Source organism: Lepidochelys kempii, chromosome 2, assembly GCF_965140285.1.
Source record: "Lepidochelys kempii isolate rLepKem1 chromosome 2, rLepKem1.hap1, whole genome shotgun sequence".
NCBI lineage: Eukaryota > Metazoa > Chordata > Testudines > Cheloniidae > Lepidochelys > Lepidochelys kempii.
The window spans coordinates 116,349,763-116,362,252 of NC_136381.1; the positions used below are offsets into that span (position 1 = coordinate 116,349,763).

Here is a 12,490-nt window from a genome sequence, read left to right on the forward strand (position 1 = left end):
GATCATTAATGAAGATATTGAACAAAACCGGCCCCAGGACCGATCCCTGGGGCACTCCACTTGATACCGGCTGCCAACTAGACATGGAGCCATTGATCGCTACCCGTTGAGCCCGACAATCTAGCCAGCTTTCTATCCACCTTATAGTCCATTCATCCAGCCCATGCTTCTTTAACTTGCTGGCAAGAATACTGTGGGAGACCGTGTCAAAAGCTTTGCTAAAGTCAAGGAACAACACGTCCACTGCTTTCCCTTCATCCACAGAGCCACTTATCTCGTCATAGAAGGCAATTAGATTAGTCAGGCATGACTTGCCCTTGGTGAATCCATGCTGACTGTTCCTGATCACTTTCCTCTCCTCTAAGTGCTTCAGAATTGATTCCTTGAGGACCTGCTCCATGATTTTTCCAGAGACTGAGGTGAGGCTGTCTGGCCTGTAGTTCCCAGGATCCTCCTTCTTCCCTTTTTTAAAGATGGGCACTACATTAGCCTTTTTCCAGTCATCTGGGACCTCCCTTGATCACCATGAGTTTTCAAAGATAATGGCCAATAGCTCTGCAATCACATCCGCCAACTCCTTTAGCACTCTCGGATGCAATGCATCCGGCCCCATGGACTTGTGCTCGTCCAGCTTTTCTAAAGAGTCCCGAACCACTTCTTTCTCCACGGAGGGCTGGTCACCTCTTCCCCATGCTGTGCTGCACAGTGCAGTAGTCTGGGAGCTGACCTTGTTCGTGAAGACAGAGGCAAAAAAAGCATTGAGTACATTAGCTCTTTCCACATCCTCTGTCACTAGGTTGCCTCCCTCATTCAGTAAGGGGCCCACACTTTCCTTGACTTTCTTCTTCTTGCTAACATACCTGAAGAAACCCTTCTTGTTACTCTTAACATCTCTTGCTAGCTGCAACTCCAGGTGTGATTTGGCCTTCCTGATTTCACTCCTGCAAGCCCGAGCAATATTTTTATACTCATCCCTGGTCATTTGTCCAATCTTCCACTTCTTGTTTAATTCCATCTTTTCTACATGGCAACCTTTATCAGTTTTTACTGCCTGGAAAGAGCAGACTTCTGGCTCAGTACTGCTGTAAACAAGTAGTTGTTGCCAAAAACGAATTTCCCCATACTGTTACTCACACCTTGTTGTCAACTGTTTGAAATGGATCACCTTGATTACATTGGCCTCATTACCACTACAAAAGCGATTTTTCCTCCGTTGGTATTCTACTGTTGAGATTAGCCCATTTCCACTTTAATTGAATTGTCTTGTTAGCACTGACCCCCGCTTGGTAAGGCAACTCCCATCTGTTCATGTACTGTGTATATATACCTGCCTATTATATTTTCCACTCCATGCATCTGATGAAGTGGGTTTTAGCCCACCAAAGCTTATGCCCAAATATATTTGTTAGTCTCTAAGGTGCCACAAATACTCCTTGTTGTTTTTTCCGGAATAAGTGTGCCTTATTCCAAATTAGCTTAATTCACTGGCACGCTATTGGAAACACAGGGTGCTCATGAAGTGTGAGTCTCCTAGTTTCCACTGTTACTAGTTGAACTGTCCTCAGACTGACTTAGCATGGGGTAAAGATTCATACAGCATTTGTATCTCATTTTCTCCTCTTGGAGCAGCATTTGCAGTTACTTGGCAATGTGTCTTCAGGAGGTGGTTGAACAACTTGACAATTATTTATATAGGAGTTCGCAGGAACAGAGAACGTGCTATATTTAAAGGGTATCACAAAAAAAACCAAGTAATTTCACTGCTATAAATTAAGGTTTTTAAAATTTAATACTAAACTATAGCTTAACCCTAAGCTTGGAGAAGTGCAATATAGAAATTTTTTTTTTAAGGTGAAACAACACATTTGCAGTTGCTCCTGAAACAGCTTCCTCATAGTAACTTAATCACTAGACTTGTATAACTCTAGTCATCTATCTTGCTGAGTTATGTCCTTACCCCTAACTGTTTAAAGTCACAACTTTCACAACATTTAAGCAGTTATTTAGAATAAGCATTGAAAAAGTCTGACAGGTATGATTTATTTGTGGCTGTCCAGAAAAGCTGGATTTTTGCTGATTCTATAATCTGAAGTTTTTTTTACACTTCGAACTGTGTATCAAAGGCTACCCATGAAGATTTCTGGTCGACAATAGTTCTTATTTTGATGCTCTCACTAATTTTGGCATGGGTTAGTTATATTGAACTAGAAATATGTATATGTTCTGTCTTGCATGTATATCTTATTTGTTGTCCTGCCATGGAAACTGAAAAAAAATCAGCCCAAGGATTAAGAATAAACATAAATATTTTCCATCAGGACTTTGGAGCGGAGCCTGGAGCTGGAGCATGGAGCAGCTCCGGAGCAGTGGAGCTGCAGGTTTTTGCCTGGAGCTGGAGCGGAGCCGCAGCACAGCTCCAAAGCCCTGTTTTCCATGTGAAGTAGTATTCTTAGCATTCATACTTTTAATTGCCTAATTAAAACGAAAGGTTTCAGAATAAAGTGAACATACTGGGGTAGCATATACTGAGGTTGTTTAACAAAGGCTAACCTTTGAACATGACAAACTTACACGGTATTTGTTTTCTTCTAGATTCCAGTTCTTCAAACAAACAATGGTTCCAGTCTAACAGGATTGACTACTATAGCCACCCATCTAGTCAAACAAGCTAAGAAAGAACAGCTACTTGGAAGTACTGCAGAAGAGAAAGCAATAGTTCAGCAGTGGTTAGAATACAGAGTAACTCAAATAGCTGGACATTCTAATAAAGAAGATATAAGAATAATTCTGAAGGTAAGGGTAACTTAATTGCTTTACCATCAGAATATTGAATTTTGGGGTGACTGGACACTAAAGCTGTTGTGTTGGGGACAATATATTCATGTACATATATGTATTTACTTTAGTAATAAAATGAGTAGATATTGATGATCTCAAATCATTTGCCATTAAATTAGTTGCTTTCTTTTCACTTTATTGAAAAAACAACCTGAAATTGAAGGAAATGGCTTTAACTATAGAATACATAAAGCAAGCCTCCTGCTCTACTGTAAAAACTTAATATGTAAGAATGTAATGGAGAGGGAATGTAATTGTGCCTATAAAGTTCAGAGAATGTTTAATTATTTAGTCTCTTCTACATCTTGAAAGACTACAGTTTCCTCACATCTGTAAGCTACTATTGAAGTCCCAATATATATAAATTGGCCTGCACTCTGATCCAAGATAACATTTGTTTTGTTGTTATTGAGAACGACTCTGCTTCAAAAACAAGGTGGGATCTACTCCAAGCCTTGATATTATGATGGATGGATGGATGCCAAGATGAGTTAATATGCAGTTTGATATGTGAGATGGTGATAAGCGAAAGCATAGAGGGAAATTTCCATAAATTCGTGTTTTCATATTTATAAACTACAAATGTACGGAATTTTTACTGAGTGTTCCTCAGCCTTAGACTTCAAAAATTGCTCTCCCTTATCTTCAGAAGCTGTGGTTGGGAGGGGAAAAGGTACCATTAAGTTTTACCCAGTTAAAATTAAACTAAAATCCTTTTTTCCATTTTGCTTCTTCAGACTTCTTGAGCCCTGTCATCAAAAATGCCAAAAGTAGTTTAATTTTAACTATCATATCAGGGTAGGAGGTTAAAGAGGCCTAATTTGATTATTAAAAGGGTACAACATGGCATTGAAATCTTATATAATTTCTATGAAGTTCTCTGTCTTCAAATTTAAAAAGTTTCCATAATTCTATATGGAAAGTACAAAATGCCTGATGTTTCTACAGAAATGTCTACACTGCAATTAAAAACTCATGACTGGCCAATGCCAGCTGACTCGGACTTGTGGGGATCAGGTTGCAGGGCTATTTCATTACAGTGTACACTTCTGGGCTCAGGCTGGAGCCATGGCTGGTTAAAACTTTTTCATCAAACTTTCTGAATGAAAAATGGCTTTTTGAAGGAAACACATTTTCATGAATTTTTTTTTTTTCTTTAACTCAATGAATCAAAAAACTTGCGGGTAGACCTGGGTGAATAACACTGTTTTCCCCCACACACACTCCCCCCAGTTTGTTGGCAGTTCCACACTCTCACACACAAAAATAAATAAAATAAAACATTTTGTTTGGGGTATTTTTAGTAAAAGCAAAGGAAATAAAGATACTGTAGGTGGTGCCTTACTTCTCCATCCCCCTTCCCTTTAACCTTTTGCCCAGTGGTTAGGACTCTCACCTGGGATGTGCAGGGAGACTCAGGTTTGAATCCCTTCTTTGGAGCAGGGACTTGTTCCTCGGTCAGGAACAAAAAAATGAAACACATTTTTCATTTGTAAAAAAAAAAAGTTCACAAATTTTCATTACAAACATTACAAATCTCTTTTGTTCAGAAGTTTTTCATGGAAAACACTTAATGTTTTTTGACCACCTCTAGTCCTGATTATGCAAACTGCTTCATATGGGCAGAGCCCTGCTGCGTCCGGTGTGTGTACCCATGTTGGTATAGGTTTCAGAGTAGTAGCCGTGTTAGTCTGTATCCACAAAAAGAAAAGGAGTACTTGTGGCACCTTAGAGACTAACAAATTTATTTGAGCATAAGCTTTTGTGAGCTACAGCTCACTTCATCGGATGCATGCCATGGAAAATACAGTGGGGAGATTTATATACACAGAGAACATGAAACAATGGGTGTTACCATACACACTGTAACAAGAGTGATCAGGTAAGGTGAGCTATTACCAGCAGGAGGGGCCGGGGCGGGGAACCTTTTGTAGTGATAATCAAGGTGGGCCATTTCCAGCAGTTGACAAGAATGTGAGAGGAACAGTGGGGGTGGGGGGGAAGAGGGAGGATAAACATGGGGAAATAGTTTTACTGTGTGTAATGACACATCCGCTCCCAGTCTTTATTCAAGCCTAAGTTAATTGTCTCCAGTTTGCAAATTAATTCCAATTCAGCAGTCTCTCGTTGGAGTCTGTTTTTGAAGTTTTTTTGTTGAAGAATTGCCACTTTTAGGTCTGTAATTGAGTGACCAAAGAGATTGAAGTGTTCTCCAACTGGTTTTTGAATGTTGGTATATGGGCTCGTCTGCACAGAGCGGCTTGTAGGATTCCTGCCTTAGATTGTAAACTCATTGGGGCGAGGATCTTGTTGTCTTGTGTGATTGCTCAGTGCCCAGAACAGAGGGGGCCATGATCATGACTGGGACATCTTGGCCTTACTGAAATATAAATATTTAATAGTAACATCAATAAAACAGCCAAGGTTATGGAGAGCAAAATGATTTCACTATAAGGCATGCTTGATTATCATTGCTTTAGAAAGTGAATCTGTTTTAAGTGTGTTTTTAAAAAATAAATAACAAGTTAATATTTCAGGTTATAGGCTCTTCTCTTAGCTGTAAATATAAGAAGTAGATATTTATAGACTCAATCACTATTACTACATTTATTCAGTTTTGGTTATGGTTTGCAGAAAGTATTCTGATTGCTGGGTTTTGCTGTGTACTTACATTGTGAATACTAGAATCATGGCTTTACAACTCCTTTCAGCTGGTGTACTATGTTATGTCTGCTAACCATACACACTTTCCCTTCCCTGGAAACTTTCCCTTTCAATTTAGTCTAAGACTATATGAATTTAAATCTGTACTTTTTTTATTTTAATTTTCTTCTTCTTTTGGAATACAGATTAAAAGGCAGCTTTTTTCAACTTGACCATAACTAGGTTTCCACCATGTTGCAGGCATAATTGCTTGACATTTGGATATCAAAGTACCATTTTATGTCTGCAAATCAGGTACTTAAATGACCTAAATTCTGGACACAAAAGCAGTCTTAGGATCAGGTTTTTATAACTCTGGTCTATCTGACAACTTTCACATCACAGTTTTGATCTTAGCGGTAGTGGTAGTGTGGGAAAGAGAATTGTCGTACACATTTTGTATTTCAATATTGTATGTAAATTATTGTTTTCAAACAAAATAAATACGTCACTCTTAGTACTATAAGGTGGATGTTGGGAGAGGAAGAAGAGTCTCAGCACTTAATTTTAACCAGTGATAGCAGTTTTCCTGGAGATACTCATACTGGGTGATGGGTGGCCAGAGTCCTTGCTGACACAATACTGCATGAAATACTGCATCTGTAGAAATGTTCCTAAAGAACATTAGTTATTTCTTTGCTTCTATTTGTTCCTCTTGCCACCATGAGTTAATAGTTGGAACAAGAGACAGCCTAGTACTGAGGTAGATAAGTATCCTGTGCCAAAAGGGAATCTGGGAAAAGAACTAAAGTAGGCAGGCAAGTCTGAGATTGTCGTTTTACAATGTGTCTGCATAGTGGCAGTCTTGGGACAGTTGCAGCCTAAAGCTGCAATTTGTAATGAGCTCTGTGTTGCATGTGCCAAAAGCAGTTCAGTCACGTCTGCTGTAAACTAGGCTGCCTCTAGTTGGCTCTCAAATGAGATGCTACAACTCTGTAAAACCTCAGTAACAAAACTGTTTAGTGCAGGGGTGGCCAGCCTGTGGCTCCGGAGCCACATGTGCTCTTCGAAGTTAATATGCAGCTCCTTGCATAGGTGCTGATTCTGGGGCTGGAGCTACAGGTGCCAGCTTTCCACTGCTCAACCCCAGGCACTGCCCCCACTCCACCCCTTACCCCAAGGCCCCCACCACATACTGCCCCCTCCCCTAAGCCTTACTCCTCCCCTCTCCATCCCAGAGCCTCCTGTACACTCTGAAATAGCTGATCACAGTGGGCGGGAGGCACGGGGAGGGAGGGGGAGGTGCTGATTGGCAGGGCTGCCGGCAGGCAGGAGTTGCTGATGGGGGGAACACTGATGGGGGCTGCTGATGTATTACTGTGGCTCTTTGGCCATGTACATTGGTAAATTCTGGCTTTTTCTCAGACTCAGGTTGGCCACCCCTGGTGTAGTCCTTGTTAAGAGATTTTGAAACAAAGGTCTTGTTGAGAAGAAAATGTATAGAATACTCAAACTGATCTTTCTTCCTTTTTCAAGTAGAACTCCTGCATAGCATCAAAACAATCTTGTTAATTATTTGCATTGCCTTGACTAGGGTTTTAATTTTTTTTTCATAACATGGACTGTGTTATTGAGAGAGTCTCAGGGACCACTGTTGTGTCCATTCACAAGCAAATAACTTCCTTGTGGCAACTACAGCACTTGTGTATGTGGAGAAGTTAGAAAAAATACACATTCTTTTACCTTCAATATAAATGTTTGTCTTTTGTGCAATTTACTTCTTTCAAAATCTCCTGTTGCTCTTCAGTTCATCTTCTCTTCACGTATGTTCTGTTCCTTTCTCTCCTCCCTTGCATGTGCTTCTCTGCTGCCTGGTCATTTCTGATGATACAAAGGAAGAAGGGCCTTTAAAAATTTAATTTGGTAAAAAAAAAATTTACTAATATGCAAGTCTTCAGATGCATATTTCAAATTATCAGGCCCTTCTTTCAAAATATGACTGTCACCTAGGGTGCAGGGCTTCATGGCTCCATCTTACGGAATGTGTAAGAAGGTCTAAACAACAATTAAGGACCTTCTGTCTGAAGACTGTGAACTGCATTTTTTGAAGGATTTGAGCACAACTATCAACCCTTAGCATATGCATACCAGCCCCAACAAGGAAGCAGACCAGAACCCAAAGTTTCACCAGACAAGAGGCTTCAACTTATTACTACAATCTGCAGAGAATGTTGGAACCCCGCCAAGGAAGAAACTGAAGTTCCAATGCAAGAGACCTTGAGCTGCCTTTTCCTTCTCCTGCTGTATGCCTTGTGTTTTTCCTTATGTCAGCAAGTTTGAGAACCCTTCAAGAGCTGATCAGAATAGTTTCGGGATGTGTACCCCTTTCTCCTCCTCCTCTCTTGGCAACTTCCTTTTATTTTTGGAAGACCTGGATTCAGATCACTCAGACAAATTGGTCCTTGAAACTAAGGGTAGTCTATCCAATTTCAGTCACTCCCTCCTCCACCCTCCTTCCCCATCCCTTTTTCAGGAATCCCTCTCATAAGATACTGTTAAAACAAGAAGTGGACTCTTTCTGAAGCTTGGAGCACTGGAAGAGGTACCCTAGAATTCAGATGTAAAGGGTACTATCCCACTACTTCATAATTCCAAAGAAGAAAGATAGCTGGTGTCCTATTCTAGACTAGAGATGTCTCAGAAGATAGGTCTATTGTTTCAGGTTCAGGATGGTAACTCTGGCCTCAATTATCCTTCATTAGATCCTCAAGATTGGTTCACGATTCTCAACTTTCAGGACACAGATCAATTCATTGGATCATACAGCTCTTCACCATGCTGGGGATTGTTAAGGAAAAGTTAGCACATGTGACTCCATTTTGGTTTGGGGCCCACCATTGTTTAAATGCCAGCACATCATACACCAGGAGGAGTAATCTTTAGATACTGAATCCCTGTGAAAATCCTCCTCCTTGTCTCCAGCCTGCCTTGACTCCCAGTATCTGGTTTTTGTCAGTCTCTAACTCCCTGTCTCTTGGCCTTGATGTGAGGCCTCCCATCCTGATAATAAAAGTTACTGATGCATGGCTTTAGGACCATGCTGTGTAATTAACATACTGGTATAGCACGAGGAATGCACCAAGCAGGGATAGGTGGTAGATAAGACAAGGGTTTGTTTATTGGCTAAGGTTTCCGATGCACGAGGGCAACATGCTTTGCTAAAAGGTATATAACCTTTGTATAATCTGCATTCAGGGTCCCCTCCTGGCTAGCAGGGGGGCACCACACTCGAGCGTAATAAACTTAGTGTCTTTTGGGAACTCCGCAGTTGTGGACTTTATTTCTGTGCCTCAGCCTAGATTCGAACTATGCGTGACCTACCAGGTGTAATTCGTAGCATTGGTGTGTGTGTCCTACCAGATGTAATTCGTAGCACTTGTGTGCGTGTCCTACAAGGTGTAATTCATAACAGGATCAAGATCAACAGGAAAATAATCCACACTTTTACTGATCCAGATTATAGAATTCATAGGAACTACATTAAGATCTTGCTGACCTCAAATCTATCACAGGAGAGGTACCAGACCATAGTGAGTTTCCTTGATCATCCGCATGCTAACCTAAAGATGTCCATAAGAGCATGTCTCAGGTTCCTGTGTCATGTGGTCTATTGCACCTGTGTCACTTAGTGTGCCAGACTTCACATGTGCTCCATGTAAGGGTGGTTGAAATCAGTATATCTACCAAGCAGTCTCCACATGGGCTTGAAAGTGAAGCTCCCAGAAGAAGTCCTCTCCTCCTTAGATTAATGGAAGGATCTGCTTCACGTGTGCAATAGAATACTTTTTGCTGCACCATTGCCTACCAAGACGCTCAAAATAAATGTCTTGGAACTCAGAGCCATGTCTAGCATGGCATATCTACCCATGTTACAAGGATCCATGATCCAAATAATGACTGATACAACACCCCAGCCATGCTTGGTGTTAACTGGGAGAGAGGTATATGGTCATCTCCGCTTTGCCAAGAAGCCATAGTCTCTGGGATGGCTGTATTTGTCATATCACACCAATGGCTCTGTATCTTTTGCAAAACAGAATGCCCTCATTGATCAGTTCAGCAGACAACTCTGAGACAGCCATGAGTGGACTATAAAAGACTCAATCCTGTGGAACGTATTTTGGAAGGGTGTCTTTGTCCATAAATAGACTTACGTGCCACAGTGCAGAACAAGGAATGCCCTATATTCTGCTCTAGATGCCTTCCTCATCTCGTGGGTACTGGGACTGATGTATGCCTTCTGCCAATCCCCTTAATACCATGGATCCAAAGGAAACTCAGACAAGATTCATCCTCCGTGATTGACCCAGATTGGCCCAGCTCTTCTGGTACACAGACCTGGTGAACCTGTCATCTCATGTCCTATCACACTACTTGTTCTCTTGACATAGTTTCACAAAACTGAGGTCAGATCTCATGCCCAAATCCAGCGTCTTTACATCTGACAGCCTGGATTCTGGCTTATTAACTACCACCAAAAGAACCGGTTAGCTAAAGTCCAGAACATCTTGGTACGTAGTATAAGTTCTTCTAACTTTATGCAGCAAAATGGAAAAGGCTTTCTATTTTGGATAGCATAGCATCACCTGTTTTCTTAGGAAGCTTCTGTTTCCACTATTCTGGACTATTTAAAAGCTCTGAAACATTCAGAACTTTCTGTTCTATATGGGTCCAACCATAATTGCACATCATCCTCTTATCCAGAGCCATGCTGTGGCAAGATTCTTTACTAAAATCTCAGTAACATTTTAGAGACTCTGCTGCAATGAGTCCAGCTGCTTAAAGTAAAAAAACTAATCCCAAGACAATTGATATGTAGTCTAAATACTTGGATGGATGTGTAACCAATGTGCAGTATTAACACATTCATAGGGAGAAAGGGAACCATATGGCAACTAACATTTCTGTGAAGGATAACCCTAAAAGAAGAGTTACGGGGAAGTACACAGGTTGGCTAAAAATCAATTATTGTTTTTAATGGATTTTTAAAATTTTATTTAAACCTGTATTTAACATTAAATTTGAAATTATGACAACCTGTGTCACGGCCTAACCTTACTATCTGTTCAAATCATTTCAATTAAATAAATAAATAAAATACTAAACAGTACGTGCTTCTTACCAAGCTTTAAAGAAAGTCAGATCCCTGTACTGGTGAAAATCACTGGCTAAGCACTGGGAACAGGGATTTACTGAAGTTCCACACAGCTTTTGACATCAGTAGCCCTCTCTTGCAGATATAGAGAATAAACTGAAATGAAGAAAACATTCAGCTAGTTCAATGACTAGTTGATGGATGTAGAAACCCTCTACACCAACATTCCACACAAAGATGGACTATAAGCTATCAGGAACAATATCCCCGATAATGTCACAGCAAACCTGGTGGCTGACCTTTGTGACTTTGTCCTCACCCACAACTATTTCACATTTGGGGACAATATATACCTTCAATTCAGCAGCACTGCTATGGGTACCCACATAGCCCCACAGTATGCTAACATTTTTATGGCTGACTTAGAACAACGCTTCCTTAGCTCTTGTCCCCTAACTCTACTTGCGCTACATTGATGACATCTTCATCTGGACCCATAGAAAAGAAGCCCTTGAGGAATTCCACCATGATTTCAACAATTTCCATCCCACCATCAACCTCAGCCTAGACCAATCCACAGAAGCGGTCCATTTCCTGAACACTACTGTGCTAATAAGCGATGGTCACATAACCACCACCCTATACCAGAAACCTACTGACTGTTATACTTACCTACATGCCTCCAGCTTCCATCCAGCACACACCACACGATCCATTGTTTACAGCCAAACTCTATGATACAACCGCATTTGATCCAACCCCTCAGACAGAGACAAACGCCTACAAGATCTCTATCAAGCATTCTTAAAACTACAATACCCACCTGCTGAAGTGAAAAAACAGATTGACAGAGCCAGAAGAGAACCCAGAAGTCACCTACTACAGGACAGGCCCAACAAAGAAAATAACAGAACACCATTAGCTGTCACCTTCAGCCCCCAACTAAAACCTCAGCCCCCAACTAAAGCGCATCATCAAAGATTTACAACCTATCCTGAAAAATGATCCTTCACTCTCTCAGATCTTGGGAGACAGACCAGTCCTCACTTACAGACAGCCGCCCAACCTGAAGCAAATACTCGCCAGCAACCACACAACAAAAACACTAACCCAGGAACCTATCCTTGCAACAAAGCCCGATGCCAACTCTGTCCACATATTTATTCAAGTGACACCATCCTAGGACCTAATCACATTAGCCATGCCGTTGGGGGCTCGTTCACCTGCACATCTACCAATGTGATATATGCCATCATGTGCCAGCAATGCCCCTCTGCCGTGTACATCAGCCAAACCGGACAGTCTCTATGCAAAACAATAAATGGACACATCTGACATCAGGAATCATAACATTCAAAAACCGGTAGGAGAACACTTCAGCCTCTCTGGCCACTCAGTAAAAGATTTAAGGGTGGCAGTTTTGCAACAGAAAAGCTTCAAAACTAGACTCCCAACGAGAAACTGCTGAGCTTGAATTAATATCCAAACTAGATACCATTAACTTGGATTTGAATAGAGACTGGGAGTGGCTGGGTCATTACACATATTGAATCTATTTCCCTAAGTTAAGTATCCTCACGCTTTCTTGTCAACTGTCTAAATGGGCCATCTTGATTATCACTACAAAAGTATTTTTTCTCCTGCTGATAATAGCTCATTTTAACTAATTAGCCTCTCACAGTTTGTATGGCAACTTCCAACTTATCTGTGTGTGTGTGTGTGTATATATATATATCTTCTTACTATATGTTCCATTCTATGCATCTGATGAAGTGGGCTGTAGCCCACGAAAGCTTATGCTCTAATAAATGTGTTAGTCTCTAAGGTGCTACAAGTACTCCTGTTCTTTTTGCA

The 12,490-nt window shown here is 40.9% G+C and overlaps 1 protein-coding gene across 6 annotated transcripts in view; it reads left to right on the forward strand.

The window, feature by feature from the left end:
- Nucleotides 1-12,490, forward strand: part of EEF1E1 (eukaryotic translation elongation factor 1 epsilon 1) — a 51,987-nt gene that overhangs the window by 3,266 nt on the left and 36,231 nt on the right. For all 6 annotated transcript variants that reach the window (XM_078851624.1, XM_078851625.1, XM_078851628.1 and 3 more), the window contains exon 2: nucleotides 2,593-2,793. In XM_078851624.1, coding sequence (XP_078707750.1) covers nucleotides 2,593-2,793 — 201 coding nt within the window. The remainder of the gene's footprint in view (nucleotides 1-2,592; nucleotides 2,794-12,490) is intronic.